Source organism: Protobothrops mucrosquamatus, unplaced genomic scaffold, assembly GCF_001527695.2.
Source record: "Protobothrops mucrosquamatus isolate PMUCROS unplaced genomic scaffold, P.Mucros_1.0 scaffold490, whole genome shotgun sequence".
NCBI lineage: Eukaryota > Metazoa > Chordata > Lepidosauria > Squamata > Viperidae > Protobothrops > Protobothrops mucrosquamatus.
Window position 1 is genome coordinate 129852 of NW_015386808.1, and position 26318 is coordinate 156169.

At 34.4% G+C, this 26318-nt stretch overlaps 1 protein-coding gene across 1 annotated transcript in view; it reads right to left on the reverse strand.

The window, feature by feature from the left end:
- The window catches only part of LOC107288161 (AF4/FMR2 family member 3-like), a gene marked incomplete at its 3' end in the record, with an annotated part of 256331 nt that overhangs the window by 128699 nt on the left and 101314 nt on the right, over window positions 1-26318 (reverse strand). Inside the window, exon 7 of the mRNA XM_029284284.1 lies at window positions 18638-18682. Coding sequence (XP_029140117.1) covers window positions 18638-18682 — 45 coding nt within the window. The remainder of the gene's footprint in view (window positions 1-18637; window positions 18683-26318) is intronic.

The window sequence follows — 26318 nt, forward strand, 5'->3', positions numbered from 1 at the left end:
CTGTTATTTTTCCATTTAGCATATTTTTGAAATTCTCTTGAGATTTTTGGTAATTTAGCATTTTCTAAATATTGCCTTATTTTTTCCTGAGGAATTTCTTCTGCATTATAAAGTGTTTCATAAAATTCTTTAATTATTTTCTTATTGCATCATTTTGACATTGTAGATCGCCTCTCACATCTTGCAGTTTGTTTATCAATTTCTTCTCTCTTTCTTTTTTCAGTTTATAAGCCAACCATCTCCCTGGCTTATTGGCATTTTCAAAAAAGTTTTGTTTTGCTCTTTTGGTTTGTTGAGCTATTTCTTCAGCTCTATTAGATTTAATTTGTGTTTTATTATCTCCATTTGTTTTTTAAGAGTTTTCTTTTGTGGATCTCTTTATAGTTCTAGTTTTATAAGTTCTTATTTAAACTTTATTTACTCCTCTAAAATATGCTTTAGCTGTATCCCAGACATTTTGAAGTGTGTATCTTCTTTATTTTCTTTGAAGAAAAATTTCATTTCCTTTATGGCTTTTTGTATACATTCTTTCTCTTTCAATAAGATTTGGTTTAAAGTCCATCTTGCTTTTTTCTTTGTTCCTCTCCAGGTCATCTTTATCGGATTATGATCCACCCATACATTAGTTTCTATCTCAATTTCTTTCTTTTTTTTAAACAAGTTTTATTAATTTTTCAAATTTTAACATCCAGATACTTAGGAAGCAGTGTGGTGCTAGGCAAATCAGTCAATAACAAAATCATTCATATATATCTCAGGTTATATCAATAACATTCCCTCACTGTTTCCCACAAATATTATATCATATTCATGTTAATAAGTTTCTAAGTAGGTTCAATCAATCAGTACATTTATCAATAGTATTTTACTTATATATATCCAAGTCCTGTTTAGAGGTTTTATTTAATTCCAATTTATATATTCCAATTTAGCCTTTTATAACCAATGTTTAAACTTCGGATAACCATGATTTCCCTCATTTCATTATAATATAATTAACACAACTAAAATATACATATTATTTCAAAATTTACCTTCTTTATAGAGAAATATATTCTGATTCTCATTCTAATAACTCCTCCTTTAATAACAAAATATATTTCATTATCACAAATCTATTTCCATATAACAATTAGAATTATAGTCTAACAGTTAATTTTAACTCTCATTATAAATCTAAGTGCTAAATATTAAAAAAAACCATTATCTCTATAAAGCTGCTTTACCCATTAAGTAGATTTCTAAATCCCATTTTTAAATCTAACTATGGCTTTCCTTTTGTGCCAAGTAGGTTTCCATGCCAGTGCCTCTAAAACCTCGGATGTATCTCTCTTCATTCCTACACCTGTTGTTTGAATCAAGGGAGAACATCCAGTTATCAGTCTTTCAAAAGAACTGGCCCCTTTGTAATTGTTAAGTTGTTGCCCTAATGATTCAAATCTCCATGTTTGGTTTAGGGTATTTATAGTCGGTTCAGTAGTCTGGTCCTCTTCTTCTTCTTGCGATTTCATCTGAGTAAAATAGAGAGTCATATCTAGTGTTGTTGTTGTTTGGTTATCTAAAATGTCTAAGTTCTCTGCTTTTGGAGTTAATTCATTTTCTGTTATTTTTTGGGTTATAGGTTGATGAGTTTGAGTCTAAGGTTCAATTTGTAGTTTTGTAAAAATGTCTTTGGCTTTCACTCCTGAGATGATTAGCTCTGTTGCTTCACAGATTTTTTCAAGGATAAGTTTGTAATTAAGTTGTGGATAGGATTCATCCATTTCCACGGTGATTAAAGATAGTCCTTTAGTGGAGGCTATGTTTAGTAAGACTCAGCTATTGTCCACCTCCACAATTTGTAGGAATTATTGTCACCACAGCTGTTTCTACGTCTTATCTTTTTTGATAGTATGAAGGACAAATCAAAGTAGTCAACAAACACAATTGAAAAAAGAAATTCCAGTTGCTATGCCAAATTTTGCCACAAGATGTCCCCAGCAGACCACAAAATCTTTTCCCAAATGCCGAATAGCCTCTTATTCAGTTAAAACACACAGAAAAGCCGATATTTTGCAAAGTTAATAGTTAAAGAAGTTAAAAAAATGCTAAGTCTCTATAATAAAAAGTTTTGGGCCCCCAAGGTATCCACAAAACAAAGATCCAATTACTTAGTTGTTGAAGTTAGTAGTTTTTTCATTTTCTTTCCAAGCTGTAAAATCCCACGTATGCAAACGCCACTGAATTGAGAGCAGGGAAACGAATTTCAAAAGGCTTTCACAGGAAGGGGAATTAGGGAAAAAGAGAGGTAAAAAAGGATCTCACCCAAATCCTCCACTCCTGCTTCATATGCTTAGCTGTTATTGGGACTTTCGGCTGGTACGACTAAGTGATTGGCCATGTTAATTGCCGATCTTTTCTTTGTCGGTCCTAGGGAGCTGCCTTGGATCAAACGAAAGGGCTGCCGCTCTTCCACAATCTTGCGAGAATCCTCCCCAATAGTGGTCACCCCTCCAGGGTGACTTTCGGCCCTTTCCAGGGTCTTCCGACGAAGGGAAAACAGACGGCAGGGAGAAGCTTCTGCTTCTGCTTTCTGCTGGGGACATCTTGTGGCAAAATTTGGCATAGCAACTGGAATTACAAAGCGTCTGAAGGTGTCGCGTCCGGAACCGGAAGTCTCTATCTCAATTTCTTGTATATCCCTTTTTAATTCAGGGGATATCCATATCATGTCAATTCTAGACCATGATTTGTGGCTGTTTGAATAAAATGTATATTGGGATTTCTTAGGATTTATTTCTCTCCATATATCCTATATACAAATTTCTTCTGCCATTCTGAACAAACCCTTAGGCAAAATGTTTCTTCCTTTTTTCCCTATTTTACTATTCCTATAATCTAACTTTCCATCTACAATTGCATTGATACTCCATTTCCAGTATTTTCTTGTGTAATCTTTGGTAGAATTCTTCTTCTTTGTTATTCAGTGCGTAAATTGCTACAATCAATGTCTGTTTTTGATTTATCATTATTTCTACCATTAGTATTCTTCCTTCTTTGTCCAAGTAGATTTGTTTAGGATTCATTGTTTCTTTGATATATAAAGCTACTCTTTTCTTTTGTTGTGCTAATGAGAAATAAAGTTTCCCAATTTTCGGGTACTCCAGAGATTTATAATATTGTCTTTTAATATGTGTTTCTTGTAGGCAAACTATATCCATTTTTCTTTTTTGTAATTGTGTAAAGAGTGTTTTCCTCTTTACGGGGGAATTTAATCCGTTTATATTTATTGAGAGTATCCCATTGTCCTTTTCCATCTTCTTCAATTATATTTAGGATTTCTCCTAGTTGTTCTACTTTTTCTGTTTTTTCCCTTTAGCCCCTTCTTCTTGGGTTATGGTTTCTGTTTCTTCCACTTCCCTTTGTTTGGCTGCTCCTTCTAATGCTGTCTCTTCCTGTTTTCTAAATTCTCCTTCTGGTTGAAGTTCTGAGTTTCCTTCTTCAAGAAAAGCTCTATATCTGTCATAAAATTCCCTTGCTTTGAAAATAGAATCCAATCTGTATCTTTTTGTATCCAAATTGATTAGTATCCCTTCCGGCATCAGCCATCTAAAGGTCACTCCTTTCTTAATTAATTTTTTGGTCAAAAATTGATATTCTCTTCGTGAATTCCTTATCCTCCTAGGTATCTGCTTCAGCACCACAATTTTTTTTTCCTTATATTGCAATGGATCATCTCTCACTCTTCTCAATATTTCATCTCTTATTGTTCTTTTAACAAATCTGACATGGATCTCTCTGAGGACTTTGTTTCTTCTTGCAGAGCTTGAGTTAACTCTAAATATTTGATCTATTTCTCCTTCCATTTCCTGCTTCCCCACTTCCAGCGCACCAGCCAGCAGTTCTATTATCAGGTCAGCAAGGTCTTCCTTCTTGTCTTCCATTATATTCTGGAATCTTAAGAAATAGGATGCTTTTTCCATTTCTAGAACCACTACTGAATCCTCTAGTTCTCTATTTGTCTATATCAGTCTTTGGTTTTTATCTTTTGTTTCTTCCATCTTTTGATCTGTTTCTGCTGATTTGTCTTCAAGTGTCTGGATCCTTTGCTCATTCTTTGCGATCTTCTAATGGAAGTTTTCCATTTGGGATTTCAAGTCATGCATTTCTTCCTTCATGTTATCAAAGTTATCTTTTATTTCTTCATGGTTTCTCTTTATATCTTCTTTAAGTGATGTAATTGCCTCCTGAATGCATTGTAATGTGGTTTGCATATCCTTCTGAAAGGTATTGGTTTATTCTTGCTGTAGTATTACATCAATTGATCTCTGTTAGACAGGGCTGGGGGTAGTGGAAGATGGAGCTGAGGATGGTTTTTTGCTGGCTTTAGCTAAATTTGAGACACTCATTTTTTATTCCCACCCTCACAAGCTTTTTCAATTCTAGTATATACCCCTATTATCAATTTTGTATAAACCACAGAGGCATCTTTGGACAACAATATCTCCCTTGGCTAGGAAACAGAGATGAGCATCACCCCTTAGAGTTGAACCTGACCAGAAAGGGGAAATCTTTATTTTTTTACTGATAATGAAGCAAGACACAGGATGTCATCTATGAGATGAATATAGAAAGAGCAGGGAAGAGGAATGTATAATTCAGATATGTGATTGGATAGTGTCTCATAAGTTATAGCATCTGCAATAGGATGGACTTACTTCTTTTATAAAATATGTCAGAGACTGACCAAGCCAGGGAAAGGAGTGAAATGGAGAATTAGTCTGGAACCCCTACATGGGTATAAGAGGGTGAAGTCTGACTCCCCCTATGAATGCCATTGAACCATATATAGTCTGATCCAGATGCAAACCCCAGATTGAGACAATTCCTGTGTTGTAGGCTTGAGCAATAAAATAGATAATTGAGCTCTTCAAATAAAACCTCTGGAAACTTCTACAATAGTGGCAAACCCTAAAAGTAGAATAACAAGATAGTATGAATATGAGAAGAATTTTCAAAGACTGAAGCATTACAATGTATTAATTCACTAAAACCTCTCAAAACTAATAAAGGTACTATAAATTGTCAGACTGGATGGGACTTGAATATCATGAGCATGTCTCCTTGTTGAACACAGATTGTGGGTATACTCTTGATACCTATAGTAAGTTTCAACCTCTTAAATGAATGAATGACAGAGCTGGAGGAACAGGGAGATATATACATACTAAATTAGCTAGGTATAACTTTATGCATACTGGAAAATTAAATTAAGCAACAATGGCTCCCATCATGTTTACTCTAAAGGTATTGCAGATATGAGGAACTTGGTACAGAATAATACAGCTCCATGGGTAAAAATTCCTCACTGAGAAATTAAATATTGCCCAATTTGGATGTGGACAGATAAGTAGGCTAATATGTGACAGTGCTAGATATCATCATAAGTGTTGGCATTACAAAAAATGGCAGATGAACTAAATGAGAGGAAGGATGTTGACATCAGGGATATTTCTTTTTCTTTATAAAATCTACCAGTTTTGGATATGGGGCAGCAAGAAAGGGACAGAAGCCATATTCATTCATTCATCCATCCATCCATCCATCCAATTCATAATTCCTCCTCTGTAATTAAGGTTCAAAGAAAAACAAAATACAATGTCTAAATTCATAAAATTTCATGCATTGCTGCTGCAATCTGCTGCACCCCCTGTAGACTGCAATACAAGAATGAGAGAATGTGGAGAGAGACTACCCTATGTGGTCTCATCAAACAGGCACAAGGAGGTTCTGCAGATATCCAGGTCATGAAGACTTTAAAGATGACAGCTTCTTGAATACACCTGGAAGCCAGTCAATAACCATGCCAAGGTTCATAAATGGCACACAGATAGAGCTGTGCAAAGGCCAAAGCTGCTCCCTGCTCTTTGAACAGGAATTGCGAATCCAGTACTCCTAAATTACAATCCAGTAACAGGCAGACCAGTCATCCTCTCTTGTTGAGATTAAGGTTCAAACTGTTCTTTCTCATCCAAACCTAAAAGCCTTCAAGCACCTCAAAAACACTTTGATGGTATCATCTGTTGACCTGTCTTGAGATACAAAGTTGACTATCAATAGCATACTGATGTCATCTAAACCTATGTTAAAAAACAACTTCCACACAATGTGTTCCTGCTGAGAAGATTGAACCTTTATCTCCCACCACCAGTAACGGAAAGAAAAAGCAGCAGTGCAAACTAGCGCATTACTATATTAATATGCAATGCAATCTAAATTCCAGCTCCGTTGTGGTCATAAGTCGAGAACTATCTGTATCCTCGAATATAACAAATCACATAATTACCTGAGTATGGCTTCTAAACCAATCATTGTGATTGTCATTCAGGCAGTGCTCCACAATTTGTTTCCTTCTGCTTCTTTCTTCCGGAAATGATAACCAGGGATCTCTTAGCTCACACCCATGCATTTCTACTGAACTATACAGTAAAGCTCCAGGGAATTCCTTTAATATTACATAGGCTTATTTGTTTTCAGAAACCCAGCTAGTGTGTGTTTGTCTATTCTAGTGTTTTTAAGCTGGTTTCAGTGAGGACTGGGATCTTCTCTTTTCCATTTAAACTTATTGTTACTCTCTGAAAAAGTAGATAGAACCATCACATTTTTCTGAGCTAAAACTGAAGCTCAGTTCTATTTCCCATTCCATTTCCCTTTCCCACTAAGCCAACAGACATGTTATACCTGCAGCAAACATACATTTGCAGCTCCTCCCCCCACCCTTATGTCAATGCATCCTCACATATCCAATTCCTTGCAAAATGTTTGTAAAAGAAATACAGATGTATAGCCTGGAGTGTTTGGGAAATTTCCTATGTAACAAGTCTGTTAGATCAGGGAATTATTTCAAATATAATTAAAATCAGGAATGGTACTCTATCTAAAAGAAAATGAGAGCATCAGCTAGGCTGATTGTCACAAATGCTATGATGCCACCATACAATGCCAATGTATAATGACATGGATTAGTACAATATGTATCATCAAAAGAGCCCCCATTCTATTCCCATATGAATATTATTCATCAATGAGATGAAGCTTTTTGAGGATCAGTAACATACAAAAGCAATAACAACATGAAATTAACCCGATTAGCATAATTTTACAAAATAATGGAACTGCCAATACTGATATCATATATTTCAAACATATCCCATCTGGTTATAGCTGTTCTTTACAAATTACAGTAATAAAACACCTATGAAAGATTTTTAAAGTAAACAGTTCAGATTTATCCCTTATTCTTTGCTTTCAGCTTTATGTTATGATAGCTTTGATACAGCTGCATTTAAACTTCATAGAGACGCTATAGTCTTTAGAGGGAGTTTTCATTTTTTTCAGGGATTTAAAATACTTAAAGGGAAAATAGAATGTGTTTTGATGTATTAAGAGGTCAGCTGAACAGTTTATTGAAGCATCTGCGGAGAATTCCAAACTCTAACATGAAAAACCTAAAACTATTTTCTCCTGCTATTACAATAAAGTCCTTTAATCAATTCGGCCAGCATGAGAAAAGGAAAAACATAGAGAGAGAGGAATGTCAATGATGCAGGAAAAAAACAGAATTAAAGTTCACAATCAAAAGTAGCTTCATGATTTTTTTTCTACTTCCCAATGACTTGAAATCAACTATGCCAGATGCAAACTCATCCTGAGACATTAAAGTGTAGAAAAACACTTTCGTTCACATATTCTTTTTCAGGTTTTGCGAACAGTATTGTAGAAATTATGTACATGCTATCTTTCTGTCAGGAAACTTAATGGCACAAGTATAAGTCACCAGATCTTAAACTAATATTTAGAGAAGCGATTTCTGATGTTCTTTACAGTACTATTGCAAGTTTACCTCTTTCTCTAAAGTTATATTGGGGCACTCTATCCTGTCTAATCATCAAAAAGACCTTAAGTTCATTTTTTCTGTTTTATGCAAGAAGTCTATAACAGGTAGATGTAAATAAATAAATAGATATTGTCTTTTCTTTAATCAAACAAGTCAGTTTGAGCACTACAGCAAGTACTATCATCTTTACCAACCATTGATGTGATTAATGTAGTGGTTCTAGTTCTTTGATTTTTTTTTCTAAAATTTCTCTCACTGTCAGGTCCCTATTGGAACAGTGCCATTCCAAGGGGAGGGGAAGCATGAGCTATTGTGGATTGAGGATGTTTCTAAATTGTTTCTGCTTTCACTTTGATGTATCTGCATGAGAAATAGAGAGGGGGGGGGAGAAAGCCCTCAGGAATATCTGCTTTGACTCCTGCTGGCTAGCAAGGACCAGGCGCCAGGGAATGGTTGGTTATCACTTTTTGGCTTGAAGTTCTCACAACATCTTCACGTCAGTAGATTGGCTCCTGATGGATTGAAGTGGGGCTGGGGAAATGGGACCTTTAGCTTAATGCTTTTTGGTGGGAACTTCAGATTCTGCCTTACTTCTCTGCAATCACTTTCTCTCAATAAAAGACCCTTTTGAAATGATGCTTATTTCAAGAGTTGTGCTTTCCTGAGGGGATAGCTGAGGCAGGACCTTACACTCGCTTTCTGCAAGAATTTGTTTGAAACTTCTGCTGTTTGAAAGTAAAAATCACTCTTTCCAGTTTCTCTCATCAAAATAGATTTTTTTGTTAAAGTCTATCAGATTCATTCAACAGATGGCTGCCACAATGCATGTAACCAATTTCAAAACACAATCTTCAAAAGTGTAATCTTATTAGAATACTCTATGTAATTTCCTCTTTACTATCCACTTCATCTTTTATTTGCCACTCAGAAGATTTTGTTTTCTAAAAATGTCTACATCATGGAACCCAAAATAATTTTTGAAAATAAAGAAAACCCTGGAAGCTATTGTTTTATTCTGTAACATACCAGTGTCTTCGTGCTATGTGTCTAAAGGCCAGAAATATTTTTTAAAATAACAGAGACAATTGTCATGTATACACAAAAATATGCCTCTTGTGCTGCCTATGGAGTGAAAATGTTTTCTACATTAAGAGAATCAAATTCATTTTTAAAGCATCTTGCTCTATGAAATAACAATGCCAAAATATATCCCCAAGTTTTATTATATCTTGGAAATGTAATCGCTTTTTTTCTGCAGTACTATTTAATTGCATAAAATGAAATGTAACTTTTTATGCAACATGCCGGGTTATCATAAATCATGTATACATTGAGAAAAATGTTCATAAAAATGGTAATGGACACCATTTCCTAGAAGGCAGTTATTAGGCAAGAAAATATTCAGATGATAATAATCTCGTCCCTCTATTTTCCTTTGGACTCTGAAACAATAATAGTTAGTACTCCCACAAAGAATTATCTTTTTTTATCTGATATTTTCAAAGCCTTTTAGAATCATAGCCGCAACAGCACTAAGGTTTCTATAGAATGTTTTCTAGGGATATGGACTTAAATTGAAACAATTTGAAAAAGATAAATACTAAATTAACATTAGTTGTACTAAACATGCTATGACTTACATGTTCAGTCTTTCAAAAATGATTACAGATGTCTTTTAGAAAAGCACACTTACAATTAGCCTGCATATGATTTAAAAAAATCCATTGCTTGGCTTCCGGTTTGCGATCGCGGCACAGGCAGATGTGCGGAATGATTGCTCTCTCCGCTATCTGGTTTTCTCCCGCTGGGGGACCCTGAATAGGGTCGGAAGTCGCCCTGGAGGGGCGACGAGCGTGAAGAGGACCCCCGAGTGATCGCGGAAGGGCGGCAGCCCTCCCATTTGACCCGGGGCAGCTCTTCTAACTGACGGGGAAAAGATCGGCCATCAACATGGCCCATCACTAAGCTGCTACCAGCCGAGGCCAAAATTACAAACAAGCACTTTGAAAGCAACGCGGAGGAATTGGGTGAGACTCTACCTTCTCTATACCCCAAGTAACTTTCCTGTTAAAAGCTTCTTGAAATTCTTCCCCCTGTGCGAAGAGAGGGAAGGGAATTCCCCCCCCATTCTCTAAAATGGCGGCGTTTGACTACCTGGGGAAACAAAGCATTCAAAAGAACAACTTAATATAATTGGACTTACATTTCTTTTCTTGCTCTTACGGGGACCTGCTATTTTATTTACTTGTAAAAAAGAAGAAAAAAATAACTTAAATTGGATAAAAACCTAGCCCGGGATTTGGAAAAGACTTTAAATGCTATCACGGACATCTGGTGGCGAAGCTTGGTACAACAATCTATTATTTTTATTATTCTTAACAAGTGACTTGCTCACAGCCCAGATCTGATCTTGGCACTATCTAAGAGAGATTATAAGCTGAAAGAGCAGCTGGGCAGTGAAACTGGTTACTGGGAACTGTGGAGGTGAACATTTACTGACTCTTGTTTAATAAATAGCCTTCACTAAAGGACCAGCTATAACTATGTCAGAAATGGAGGAGGACCAGCAACAGATGTCGCTTAATTACAAACTTATTCTTAAAAAAATTCTTGAAGCCACCAAGATAATCAAATCTAGACTGAAAGACCAAGGCGCCAGCTTAAATCTACAAAGTGAAACCCTGATTGCAACTAAAGAACCTACAACCCAAAAGACAACAGAAGCGGAAGAAAGTAATACCAAGACAGAGGGCCTTAAGGTTCAACAAGTACAGTTTACTGAAAACTTAGACAATCAAATAACAACTACAAAATTAGACATGACTTTCTACTTAAACCAGAAGAAACCTGAGGAAGAAGAAGACCAGATCGAATTGAAGACAACTACACTAGAGCAAATATGGGGATCTGAGTCACTAGGGCAACAACTTAATGATTATAAATGGGCCAGTTCCTTCAGAAAGTTGACAACTAGATAGTCTCCTTTAATTTAAGTAACATGCACAAGAATGAAGGGAGATCTATCTGATGATCTAAAAGCATTGGTATGGAAGCCTGGTTGGCATAAAAAGAAACCCAGAATTAGGTTTTTAAAAATGGGGTCTTTTGATTTATTAGAGAGGATCCTAAAGTTTTAACTATTGAGCTAAAGGGAGATTTTGAGATGATGGGAAATTTGATTATTAGATTTAAAAATTGTTGGAAAATAATAAAAAATAAGGGATTAATTGACTTAATATTGAGGATTTAGACTTATAAGGGAAATGAAAACTAACTATTGGGAAACAGCTTTGAATTATTGTTTAGCCCAGACAATACAGATGATGGACCTGAGCTAACAAAGGATACACCATTATTAAGTAGTGATGTACTAGGATGAGAAATAGAAAATGTTTATGAAATAAAATAATATATTTAAGTAAGTAATATGTGTATTTTAGATATTATAACTTTTATGTAGTGAGACAAAGGAAATTTGCAAAAGCAAGCAAAGATAGTACCAATTATAATAGGTGCTTTGGGTACAATCCCAAAATATATGGAGCACCACTTGAACACCATTCGCAGTGAAAAAAATCCCTATCAGTCAATTGCAAAAAGCAGCTTTACTTGGAATAGCTTACATCTTGCTACAGTACCATTAACACATCTACTTCTGCCCATCACAGGTCCTTGGGAAGGACTTGATAGGTGGATAAAAATGCCAAATCCAGTCTAAACTTCTGGCTGATCGTGTGACAAACCATAACAACAATAACAACAACAACAACAAAGCAACCTTTTGTGATGATTATCAAATACCTTTTCTGAAATCCTATTTTAATGAAAAAGATTAAATAATATCAACCATCAATTTGGTCTTGGTAGCAACCATGTTGCCTACAATATATATTCTCATTCTACTCTTCTACCCAAATATAAGAGCTATTAATGGAACTTTGCAAATTGTATTCCTGTCCATAAACTTCAGTAATATTAATGCAAATCTTGAATCTTAATTGTATTTTAATAAAATTCTGTGTTAAAGTTACATTAGTGTTTTCTTCTCAAAAATGTTTTGAGGAACTGCCTTGTATATATCTACCATGTATTTTAACTAGCACAGAATCTGATTTCTGAATGAAAGATACAATTGCACAAGGAAAATTCCCTGTGGTTCTATACACAATTTATCTGCCAATTCTTTTTAAATATTTTTACTAAATTAGAAAAAGGATAATATACAACTCATATAATAGAAAAAAAGGGAAGAGGATAAAAAGGTGAAGTTAAAAAGTGACAAAAAATACACAAAACAAATAAGAAAGATGATCTCCAACCTTTTCCAGTACAGAAAAAATAATAAAATACAGCCTCTTTCTAGGTTTAGATGAATAACATTAATACATAACAACCTTTAAAATGTTAATAATCAACATTAAAAAGTCATATATTCTTACTTGAAGTTTAATCTAACATATAATAACCTATTAACTATAAAAATCATAACTATATGTTTAACAAATTTAATCCTCAAATCCCAAATTCAAAAGTTAATTTTTCTCCTTTTTCTGTAGGATATCTAACAGTAATCTCTAAACCACAAGCCTCACTATCCTGGTGCTTGGAGGCTGTGTGCATCTGGTTTGGGAACAGCAGGTTTTAGCTGAACCCTAAAAAGACTGAGTGGCTCTCAGTTTGGGGGGCACTCTAGATCTAGGATGTTACCATCTTCAGTACTGGTTGGGGTGGTCCTGCCCCAGACAGATCTGGTGTGCAATCTGAGGATCCTTGATTGGTTTGCTTTAACTTAATTTAATTTGATTATTTTTTCTTTTGCTTTGTTTTTTTCTGAATTGGTCCATCTGAACATTTACAATGTTGTTAGAAATACTAGGATAAGTTTTGGTTTTGGTTTGTTTTGTTATTGCACGCATGCTTCTAAAAAAATCTGCACATTGCAAAATAGGTTTGTGCATTCAGATCTCCTCTCTGCTTAGTGACTCAGTTCTCTTAAATTTATCCAAGATTATCAAGGTTATTCAGCTTTTTGAAGATTCTCTTTTTCTGTTGCATACAACTATTTGTATTTTTTTCTATACTTTTCTATAATTCCTGATCCATGAAGGCACAGTGCAACTGTTAGTGCTTCTTCAAATGTTCACAAAATAAAAAGAATGGCTAATTTCTTCTACTCAAAGTTCCTGGGACCAAAAACAGTAGGAGCTTTGACATATTACATCATGAGATAAGCCTAACTCGTTCCAATTATCTTTATGATTGTGGACACAACTATTCAAATCCCTGTGTAAAAACAAGAACGATTAACTAGCAAATAAGGGATTAACTTGAATACACACAGGCTAAATTACAAATGCAAGATCAAATTCACAAAAATCTGATAGATCTCTTCTAAATTTAGTAGCTGAAACCTCAATCAATAAATACAAAAAAAGCCAGAAAAATATAAACAGCACTAATTTAACAGGATTAAAGAGCAACATGCACATTTCTAATGAGAAAGCAGACACCTTGTAATAATACCCACTCCATGATATGTTGCTAAGCAACAAGATATAAAAAGATGTACAACAGTGGTAATTTCTTCCACATATGACAAGAGCACCTTACAAAGCATTTATAATGCATTCCTCCAGAACAAAAATCCATAGAGACTACTTAAATTTCCATTTTTTATAATACAGATTGTTAAACAATTATGTGTTTTGTTTTTGTTTTAACTAATAGAGCAAAACTCTGATCTTATTTAATCATTAAATAAAAATTCTGTAGAAACAACGGCAGCAACAACAAATGAAGTGCCAACCACTTTTCCAATAAATCTTATAAAGAATCAAGCTTCCAAGTGAACAAAAACATTTTTATAAATGGTAAATATAATTTGATCCAGTGATAAATATGTATAGAATAACTAATGACTGAAAAGAAAAAAAGAGGAAAAGAATTCTAAGAAGCAACTAATATACAGAAGTGGAAAGTGCTACTCTTTGGGAATAAATCTTATTTTGTCATGAGAGTTTTTTTCTATAACAGGGAAAAGTAAATTATATTCAGTGCAGATCAAGGTGTTGTTACAGCCATCTAGAATGGCTGTCAATTAGAATCAGCAGAGAAAGGTAGCAGATTGTTTTGCCAGTTTAGTTAGAAAAGATATTCTGCAGCCAAAATATCAAGTCTAGGAGATGTTCAAAAGATCAAGAAATCGTTTTATTTTATTTTATTATTTTATTGATCATCCATCTTACCCAGTGGTGGGATTCAAATATGTGAACAACCAGTTCTCTGTGTGGATGCCGCTTCCGGAAGTCCATTCTGGGCCTGGGCAACAAAAAATTAGCTGCCGGTTCTGCCGAAGTGGTGCAAACCAGCTGAATCCCACCACTGATCTTACCACAGGGTAATCCTGGATGGCTTACATTCATAAAAATCTGTCTGTCTGTCTGTCTGTCTGTCTATCTACATTAAACATAAATAAGGTAAAACCAACCATTAAAATCTAAAATCATGTTGGGTATTTAGAACCAGTGAAACCAGGAAAAAAAAAATCTAAACTAAATCTTATTTATCTAAGGGTGTACTTCTTGCAGACTCCAAGTCTGAAGGAATGGTTGATGCACGTTCTATACAAAGTAATCCCTTATTCTACAGCGTCTTACACTTTTTTCTCTCAGGAACCCTTCTCACTTTTAAAAGTTATGGAGGACCCCCAAAGAGCTTTTGTTTGGGTTATATTTATTAATATTTTAATACTGTATTATTTTTCAACATAGGCTGGAAAATAATTTTGGTTTTGGGCACCCTTAGTAGGTCTTTTGAAACCCCTAGGGATTCTAGAACCACATTTTAAGAAACTGTTCTAAACAGTACCAGGAGGCAGTTATTATATGATGCATAGCTTCATGACTAGCACTAAATCATTACTTCTTTTAATTCATATTTACAGATGAAGCCATAATGCCCTAGTTTTAAATAACACAATAAAACATGAGTTACAAATAATTGCTAGATTAATATACCACACCAATCTAAAATTAAAAAAACCCTATATTTTGGCTTAGTAATATATGTGAATCAGCTCAATATTAAAGAGCAAAATCCCATTAACTATCTCAATTTGGCTATCTTATCTGGAGACTTTTTAAAAGGTATTTTTAAAATACTATCTGCAAATTGGAGTGCACTATTAAAGTGTATAGTACATTCTTTAACTCAGGTTCATTGGAACATTTGTTTCTTATTCAAGAACATTACATACATACATACATACATACATACAGTACATACATACATACACACACACACACATACATACATGCAAAAAAGCACTAATATTGTTACTAATATTGTACTGACATGTTAAATAATTTCCTAGAGAAACTGTAGTTGGCTAAGTATGGCAAGTAACAAATAATTTTACATATCCCATTATAAAATGTTTTTATGACAATAAAAAATATTAGGCTAATAGATAGCAAAGGCACTTAAGTATTTCTCAGTTAATGACCAGAATTCGGACTGGAAAGTGTGACATCACATGACAAATTCTGGCACTTCCACTTGTCATCATTAAGCAAATCATCATGGGACATTAAGTAAGGATATAATTTGGTTGGCATTTGCAACCTTCTCCTGATTTCCTCTTTGCTTTGCTTGTAGGAAGCCCACAAAGAACATCGCAAATGATGACCACATGACTGGGATGCTGTGACATCATAACTGTGAGTCAAGCAAAAGTGCTAGAACCAGTGTAGGAGATGACTAGGCTGAGCCCAAGAGCGGGGCCAAATACATTAATAGTAGTTGTTAAATGAAGATCAACTGTATTATTCATTGCTTCATCAGTGAATAAAAATAAAATATTTCCAAAAATTATGAAAGGAAGTTCTCTTCATCCATGTTGTGATTTGTAATGGATTGTGGGAATGACCTTGGGGAAAGGAAGGAAGAGGTGCTGTCTAGGAAACAATCAGAAAAGATTAGCAGGAGCCCACAGTGGTTTATAGGTCAGAAAAAGAAACTTAGAAAGGATTTTAAAATGGAACAAGCAGTTAAAAGTGGCAATGGAAAGTTTTGCATTTTCAGGCTTGCACGATTCTATTAATGTAGCTTTAAAATAAAATAAATTTAACTAATTTAGATGTGTTTTCTGTCTGGTTTATCCGGGAAGCCTCACAGATTAACAGTTTAACAAATCTGTATATGATAATAGAAATAACATGAAATAGGGACATTGTTAATGTTACTACTTCTTAAAACGATTGTTTTAGATTGCCAGTAATTTATTTATTAGACAGAATGATGAGATAACCTAGACAGCTAGTTACACAAAGACAAATAAAAGATGAGATACGTTGTTATGTATTGAAAAATATAAAATATGTAAATGCATAAAGGTAAGTGAAGTGTGATATAGCCTAATTGCTTAACTCAAATCCCAGTCCATGCATTCATTTAAGCTCTTTTTAATAGGAATAAGAATTATAATCAGCTTACTTTCAGGTTCACATCTAAATATACTTTCTATATGATTTCATATTTTATTTAGTTAATTAAAAAAGAACCTTTAATTGTAACATGTATTGATTTTTTTCTTTAAAAACATAGATAAATATCTATATATTTTAATACAGTATTTTAGCAAGTGAGAAAATCATGTTATTATTAATACATTCTTGGATGATTCTATATTTCGATTCTCTTACTCAGTCATTGCTAATTATGTCTTTTCACAATTAATTACTTCATTTCCTGCAGCATAGACATTTTATTCATTAAATGTCAAAATGAAAGCCCTGACCCCAAAAAAAGTAATCAGGGAATGAAAGGTAGATGTTAGATGCTTAAATTTTTCTTAAGTGCTCAATATTCTATAACATCTTAGAAAACTAAAGTACTACTCGACATACAGCATATGTCAATTCCTATGTTTATAAAACATTTTCTATGAAAGATAAGATCAAGAGCTGTCAAGTTATTCATACACAAAATCACAAAAGATCTGTATTGTAATATATTCTGAAAATATTGGATTAACTAAAACAGCAATAAAGCAGCTAAGAATTTTACATTCATTGTTCTATACCAGAATCCTTTTTCACTGTAACATTGTTATGTATAGACGTGTTTATTTCTGAGTTGAGATATAATTTATTATGTTTTTAAAATACTATTTACTTGCTCTAGGAGTCAGAACTAAACTTCCTATGAATTTCTTTTGAAAAGTCAGACAACTTTTAACTGAACTTACTAATCATTTCAGAGAGTAGCAAAAAAACTTCAGTTCACTACATCCTGTCTTGAGTGGCATATTTGTAATTTTCGCAGTCTTGTGATAGATTTATTTATATTTTATAAGATTATAATTTTCTGAAATAAAAGTGACATATCCAGAATATTTTAATATTTATTCCAATGAAATTTTGGAGAGTAAAATAGAATAAAATAAAGGAAGCAAAATTGTATTGCTGCCTTTGAATTGTGTGAATTCAACTTTTTTTTTCCACTGATAAAGGTTTTCTATAGTTGGGAATTAATTTATCATGAATGAAGAACAAACCTGTCAGGTTCTACTTTTATAAGTTTTTCCTTTTGCTACCATTCCCCCCCCCCCCCATTACATTTCTGAATGTATGTGTCTTTTTAAAATATACAATGTTTTTTATCTGTGGCTTACTTCTTCACAGACTGTGTGTGTACATAAATTGTGCATTATATAAGTAGTCTATTTTCAGTTTAGGGATAAACTGCAGATGAATGCAGAGATAAACTGCACTAATTTTATTGAAAAATGCCTATTTAAGTGCATAATGTTGTACATGTTCTGGTTCAACTAGCCATACGTATCATGGTGAGAGTGAAACATATTCATTCTAATTTGAATTTGAATGTAGTTTGAAACTAGCAGATCTTCCCAAATTCTTAGTGCTGTAAAGCACTGTGGAGTTTTATATAAATTGAAATGCTATTGCTATTTAAGTCAAATACTTTTTTTTTAGGAACACAAACCTTCTGCTTAGTCCATACACACTATCATGCTAATATTGCTAATGAAGTTGTAAACGATCCACCTGACAGGAAGTTCAACAATAACTTTATTTAAAGAACAGATAATCTACTCTGTTCAAGAGTTTGCCACATTGGATAAGTTTGAAGGTATGTAGTAACAAGCTCCATAATCTCTCCAATTTTAAAATTATTAAAATATAAGAAATAAATTAGTATTGGGAAAGTTTTGGTAGTTCAAATGATCACTTCTTTATTTATAAATTATATGAGATGACTACAATGAATGAAACTTTATTATTAAATGTAACTCATTAAAGACTGAACAGGCAGAAATGGGTAAATGTCTTAATTTTAATTTTGCATAGTTTCTCATTTCTTTAATTCTTTTCATATTGTTTGTATATCAATTTCCAATGTTAATACAGGGCCTAGAATTGTTATGCTTTATATTCACTTTGCAAACCTGATACTCTTTTTTTGTACAACAGTTTCAGTTAATTTTACTCACTGAATATTTTATTAACATATACAGCTTAGGTGAAGATATAGATCTGTGTACAAATTACTTGACTAGAGAACCTAATCAAACAGAGACCTGTTTTACTTCACATGTTAATTTTCAAACAGTAAATTAGGAAGGATTAGATTAAAATGCAATTTAGATTTATTTAACAGAAACTAAAATATTTTTCTAACTAGTATAAAAAAGACACATTCTAAGCTATGAAATAGCTGAAGAATTTATTTTAGGCCTACCCGTAAAATTTCTTCAACACAGTCATCATCACCGACCCCACTGTCCTGTAAACAAAGAGGAAATAGATATAAAGTTAGAATTAATGACCATCACATATGAATACATGCCTTATGCCAACATGTATGTAATGCTAGTGGATTCCTTACATCTGGAAATCATGGCATTGTTCTTATATGTGTTTTAAAATAGAACAGCATACTTATTATTCTGAGAAAATGAATATACAATTATTAAATATGCCTTTTTTCAAAAATTGTAAAAGAAGATTTTTTTTAAAAAGTATTTTATTAATTTTCTATCATTACAATTTGTTAGTGCTTAATGAAAAACGTGTTATGATTCAGCAGTTAGAAATAATGGACTTTGGACAGAATCTTACAAACATGATAAAAACAATATACAATAAACAAAAAGCGAAAGTGATTGTGAATGGAGACTATACTGAGAACTTTGAGGTAAGAAAAAGCACAAGGCAAGGATGCCCATTATCTCCATTGTTATTTATTTTTACTCTGGAAATTTTAAATAGAAATATTAGACAAGATATAGAAATTAAAGGGCTAGAATAAAAGGTGAAACATATACATTACAAGCATTTGCTGATGATTTGGTATTTATTTTAAAAGAACCTTTGGAGATGATTCCTAAACTATTGGAAAAGATAGAATAATAGGGAGAAATGGCAGAACTGAAAATAAACAGAGAAAAAACCAAAGTAATAGTTAAAAACCTTACAGATAAGCAAAAAAACAAATGTCAGAAAAAACAGAATTGCAGATAGTTAAAAAGGTCAAATATCTGGGAATACATTTAACAGCAAAATGTTCAACGATAAAAGAAAATAATTACACAAAACTATTGAATCAAATAAAACAGGATCTGGAAAAATGGAAAAACTTGCAATTGTTAATACTAGGAAAAATTGCTACAGTGAAAATGTACATACTACCAAAAATCTTATTCTTATTCAAACAATACCTATAAAACTTGAGAAAAAATTCTTTGAAGACTTAAATTCACTAATTTTGAAATTTATTTGGCAAGGAAAGCTAGAATTAAGATGAAAATGTTACAAGATGCCAAGGAAAATGGAGGACTTGGTCTACCGGAGTGGGTTTTATATTATCAAGCATCTGTATTAACATGGGTAAAAGAATGGATAACTCTTAGAAATAAAATTGGGGTGGCACGCTGTTTTATGGTATGGGAAAAATAAAATTCATAAATATTTCCAAAATCATTATATAAGAAATGCATTATTAACAACATAGGAAAAAAATAAAATGGAAAATATATTTGAAAATTCCAGGGTGGTTGTCAACAATGGAAGCATTTGTACACCCAAATTTAGTGAACTTTGAAAAAATCTGGACATATAGAGATATTCTAAACTCTGAAGGGAATTTAAAATCTAAACAAGAAATGGAAAATCAGGGTATCAATCTATCAGGGTGGGCACATTTACAAATGCAAGCTAGATATGATAAAGATGTTAAACTGTATGGATTTTACAAGGAACAAACATAAATTTTGCCATTTTTCTAATTCTATATTATATCCAAAAATTTTCACCCATCTTATCATTGTTTCTTTAACTTGTTCACTTTCCATTTTCAAAGTTAATAGAAAATTATATATTTTCTTAATTAGTTTCTCATCAGAAGTTAACAACTTGATAAGACATCTATAAAACATTTTATATAAGTTTTCTTTATACGAAGTAGCCATTGTCAATTTATAGTTTCTTTTCCAAAGATTTTGCCATTTCTCTAATTCTATGTTATATCCAAAATTTGTTGCCCATATTATGATTGTTTCTTTCACTTGTTCGTCTTCCATTTTTAAATTCAACAAAAAATATATAATTTTTAAATCATTTTTTCATCAGAAGTCAACAACACCTGATCAAACATTGCCTGATCTTTATAAAAAACATATATTTTAACATCTTTTTCATACCTCAGTTGCATTTGCAATCAGGGCCACCATGATCTTCTAGCTCTTGTTTAGATTTTAATTTCCCATTTATATTCAGAATATCCTTATATGTTAAAGTTTTTTTCAAATTTAACTAAATTTGGGTGAGCGAATGCTTCCATCGTTGATAGCCATCCTGGGATTTTCATATAAATTTTTGGTTTTATCTTTTCCCATACCGATAATAATGCATTTCTTATATAATGGCTTTGAAAATATCTCTAGGTTTTATTCTTCTCATACCATAAAATGTGTGCCACCCAAGTTATAAGTCATGTCCTTCTAAATATAGCAATCTTTTGTTTCTAAGGGTTATCCATTCTTTTAACCAAGTTAAAAGATTTTTTTTCTTTTTGATGGGGAGTTCAATCCATTTATATTCATTGAAAGAATTCTACTTTCTTTCTCCATCTTCTTTACTTATATTTAGGTTTTATTCTCCTAGCGGTCCTTTCCTGTCTCTGTTCTTTTATCACTTCCTCTCCTTCTTGATCTGTATTTTCTTTTTCATATTAATGGTGCAGAAGCTGGTTTTTTAGCAGTTTTAGTGAGGTTTTGGACACTCATTTTTATTCCTCCCCAGTTAGTCTATCATCAATCTGTTGTGCCCCCTAGAAGGCATCCTTATCTGCAAAAGAAAGCAAATCTCATATTAGTCTTATCCTGCTATTTTTCCAAGCACAATTTAGTGGTTTTCACAATTGTTCAACTTTACCCAAACAATGTATTTATATTAATTCTGGTTTATCATTCTGTATTCTCTGTTCCTGTCACTCTTAAGGTTTTCTTCCTGCCACTTTTGTTTGTCTGGTAGGGCGGGGGGGGGGGAAATCTCCTTCCTCCAGTCACACTTGGGGAATTCTTGCCTTTGGGGAATTTATCCGTTCCAGGGAATAGTGTTAAAAAGTAGTAGAGAGGAAGACCCAGTTCCAAGACACGATGTTACTAATCCACTCATTAGGGCTAATCTTCACCCTTCCCAACTGTCAGTAGCTCTTGGACAGATCGCATAAATGCAGTCTGTCTTTCTTCTGGTCAGTTTGGAGGGGTTTCCTCGGATCCAGCGGGCTGACTGCCGTCTGCCCATGATCGATGACAGTTCCCTCCTTTGTTGCCACCTCTCTGGGGTGACTTTCGGCCCTTTAGAGCCCCCTGGCAGAAAAAAATCAGCTGTGGGGCGAAGAGCTCCACTTTCCCCACATCTGTATCGCTATGACGTCAAGCCTTCCAAGACAAGGAAATTTTTTAAATGTTACCTTTTTTCATCAAGTATAACATCGGAAATATCATGATATGCTCTTTGCCAAACATCATTTAAATTAAAAGTGTCCTACCACAGGATGGCCATAATCCATTGGGGACTTCCTTGCAATAATAGTCATTGAAATTAAATGACTACTGTGTAATTTAGTGTCATAGATATTAAACAGGAGATGTTTAAAGTTAAATAACACTTACATGTACTGACACAGTCTGCCAAAACAGTATTGGAGATACTCAGAATCCTGCTTTTAAATGAAAGCAACAATTCAACTGCATATGAAACTAAAAACAGCATGAAGGATTTTTTAACTCATATGATTTGGTGTAATCCAACCATCTCCATTTTGGTTTTAATTTACAGTATGCATTAACACAATTTGGCAAGTGGGGAAAAGATCTAAATTAAATGTTGTTATATTCCTATTATCTGGAATTTGTCCTTTTATGAAGAGCTTTGGCTTTATCAAGCCTGGGGCTGAGCAAACAGGATTCATGAAGACTAAGCCAAACAGGTATGAGTAAGAGAACATAATAGGAATTACATCATAGTAATAAGCGGCAAAACATCATTATTTTTTTGCAGTTACTGCATCCAGAGATTCATTCAGTGACCTTTTTTAAAGTGACCTGTAATCTGCTGGGCAGGAATGAATCATACAACCATCTGCTTTGGAGTGCAATTTGAGGTGCTGGTTATTACCTAGAAAGCCCTGCACAGAGGTCGCCAACCTTTTGGGTACCAGGGACCAGTTCTGTGGAGAGAGGTTTTTCCACAGACCGGAGGGTGCGTGGTTTTGTGTGCTGCCTGTATCCCACAGATGGGGCTTTGCTTGTTTGTGCAGACCGGTTGTTGGCATGCCGCGGCCCAGTACTGGTCCATGGACCAGGGGTTGGGAACCCCTGATCTAAAGCACCATCTGTCTTCCATATTCTCTGCCTGGATAGAACAACTGTCCAGAATTGTATGCTCCAATTCCCTTCCATTAAGCAGGGATACCAGAGAGGAGGAAGTCAGATTTTCTGTCACAGCACCTATTTTTTGAAATACCATTCCCCTACTTTGTGCTTTTTCATATATGTACTTTGGAGTCATAACATATTTGCCCTTTTCCCAATTCTAAATGACTGGAAACCATGAAGAGCAGAATGTAGTATGTAGCTTCAGTACTTTCGTTGCCCCCAATTTTGTCCCTCCAAACCAGTAACACCTCCTTGATGCATTAAAAAATAAAGAAAATAAGATCTCTACTATCAAGCCTAATAAACAACCCAACATTCTCCTCTTAACAAGGCCTGTATGCAGTGTGGGATTCAAATATGTGAACAACCGATTCTCTGTGTGGATGTCGCTTCTGGAAGTCCATTCTGGGCCTTGGCAACAAAAAATTAGCTAACAGTTCTGCTGAACTGGTGCAAACTGGCTGAAACTCACTTATATTAGGATATTTTTAAATTCATGCAATATAATTAAAACTTATTACTCAGCTGTGCTGTAATAACACGTAGCATTATTATAGGGATAATAGTCACTAATATTTAGGAGAGAAAAATGTTAATAATTTATTATGGTAAAGTTGCCGTTATGTTTAATCCACACTGTTTTATATTAGAATATAACAGTTTTTTAAAATTTTATATTATTTATATATAGTTTATAAATTATATATATTTTATAAAAAATAAAATATATTTGTGAAATATTAGAAAATGTAACAAAATGCACTACTAAATTGTATTTTAAATTTATTATTAAATCTAGACTATATGAAAACATATTTTTCTATTTTTATAATAATAATGTATTTCAAAAGTAGATAAAAAACACATACTGTATCTTAAATGTACTCCTTAAAGTCAAAATGATAGCTTTCTTTCATTTATGTAATATATTTTACCTTGTCAAGTTTGTAGAGCCAGCCATCTCTACAGTGACTCTTGGTGGCATACAATAAAATCAATACTAAAATATCTAAAAGAAAAGTATCCAAAAGAAAAAACAGCCATTCTAAAACAATAAAACACACTGGACCTCCATACACTCTAATCCTTTATGATCTGTGGAGTTCAACCCCCAGAATTTCTGAGACAGCTAGGAATTCTGGGGGTTGAAATCCACAGGTAGTAAAGGGGGAATAGAATAGAATAGAATAGAATATAGAATATAGAATATAGAATATAGAATATAGAATGGAATAGAATCTTTAGTCACTTTAAATGTACACTATTCAGCATACATTAAAATGAAATTTCATTGCATTCAGCTCTCAAAAAAATACCATCATGCATATACCCACATACACACACATATATGACACAGAGAAATATCACAATCTAGTTTGAATGTATACATATACATGGTTGGGGGAAAAGAATCCTGCAAATTTACAAGACGGATGGCATAAGGAATAAAGCTGTTAGAATCTAGTAGTTCTGCTATAAATACTTTGAAACCTCCTCCCAGAGGGGAGTAACAGAAACAGACCATGAAGTGGGTGTGTGGGGTCTCTAACAATGCTTTGAGCTCTAAGCACGTAGTACTTATAAGCAGCATCCTGAATAACAGGAAGTGAGCTTCCTATAATCTTCTCAGCTGTCCTTACCACTCTCTGTATGGACCTTCTATCTGAGGCACTGCTACCACCAAACCAAACAGTGATGCAGTTTGTTAAAATGCTCTCAATTGCGCCTTTATAAAAAGTGGCCAGGGCAGAAGGAGAAAGATATGCTCTCCTCATCTGACATAAGAAATGCAAACGCTGGTTTTCATGCTTCACTAAAGATAACATATGAAGAGACCAAGTCAGATTGTTAGTTATCTGTACCCCCAGGTACCTAATACTATTGACCACCTCCACAGCTGCAGCCTTGATACAAAGTGGAGTATGACTGTGCCGGCTCTTTCTAAAAATCAACAATGATCTCCTTTGTTTTATTAACATTCAAAACATTCAGGTTATTTTTATTGCACCAGTCCGCCAAACCTTCACCTTCTCCCTATAAGAATCTTTGTTATCATTTCGGATAAGACCCACCACTGCCGTGTCATCTGCATACTTCACAATATGATAAGTAGGAGACTTAGCACAGCAGTCATGGGTCATCAAGGTGAATAGTAATGGACTCAAAACACAGCCCTGTGGGGAACCCGTACTCAAAAAGATGGAATTGGAAACTTTTCTTCCAACTTGCACAAACTGGGGCCTATCAATAAGGAAGTCAAGTATCCAGTTATGTAAGGAAGTATTAAAACCTAATAGGTCCAGCTTGTTCACCAAATGCTGAGGAATGATTGTGTTGAACGCCAAACTAAAATCAACAAACAGCATTTGCATGTGAGTATTCTCCTACAGGTATGCCAAACTAAGATAAAGCACACAAGAAAGTGCATCATCTATAGAGCGGTTCTTCTGATAAGCAAACTGTAATGAGTCAAATGTAGGGAGAAGGCATGAAACAATGTAGTCTTTTACCAATGGAAGTGAGTGGACAGTAATCATTAAGGCATGTAATTATAGATTTTTTGGGGACTGGTACAATGATTGCAGTCATTAGTTGCCCACCATTGCTCTAACCCAGTGGTTCTCAACCTTTTTAATGCCGCGACCCCAACCGGTCGTAAGTCGAGGACTAAACCGATCGTAAGTCGAGGACTAAACCGGTCGTAAGTCGAGGACTAAACCGGTCGTAAGTCGAGGACTACCCAACCGGTCGTAAGTCGAGGACTTTCCCTGCCCGGGAGCGCCGTGCATGCGTGGTTCCGCCCCCTGCGCCGGCCGAGACGAAGCTGGCAAGCGGCAGAGACGGAGCAGGCCGACCACCAGCTGGCCCAGTCCAAGGGAGGTAAGGCACCCGCCGGAAAAGGGGGAAAAAAATGACGGACAAAAAAAATGGCGGACAGCCTTACTTGGCGACCCCCATGAAATGGTCGATTGACCCCAAATGGGGTCCCGATCCACAGGTTGAGAACCATTGCTCTAACCCAAGACTGGAGGAAAGAATCAAGTTTTCCAGAAACTTTTAAACTTTTAAACTTTTAAACAAACTTTTAAAGCAGATTATTTTATTTTATTTTTTGCTGGAGAAAAATTATTGTGCCACAAAGCTTGAATATTTATTGTTCTAGCCAGTTTTGTTCTGAACTTCAAGATAAAAATTAATTCAAAAGCTCATCATCATGAAGGTTCTGCTTCTTAGTTAAGTTCAACTGTTTGTAATGTCAAAGGAGATGTTACAGCTCATAACATTCGGGCATGATGCGCATGCCCGAAAAAGATGGCGGACGGTCCGTAGCTCCGCTGTGGTGGAGCTGAAGATGGGTAGGGGGGGGCTTTGGAGACCCCCGAAGAGACCCCCGTTTGCCGCTCGCCCGTTTGCCGCTCGCCTGTTTGCTACTCGCCGCTTGCCTGTTCGCCTGTCTTCATCTTCGGCGGCCTCGGCGGC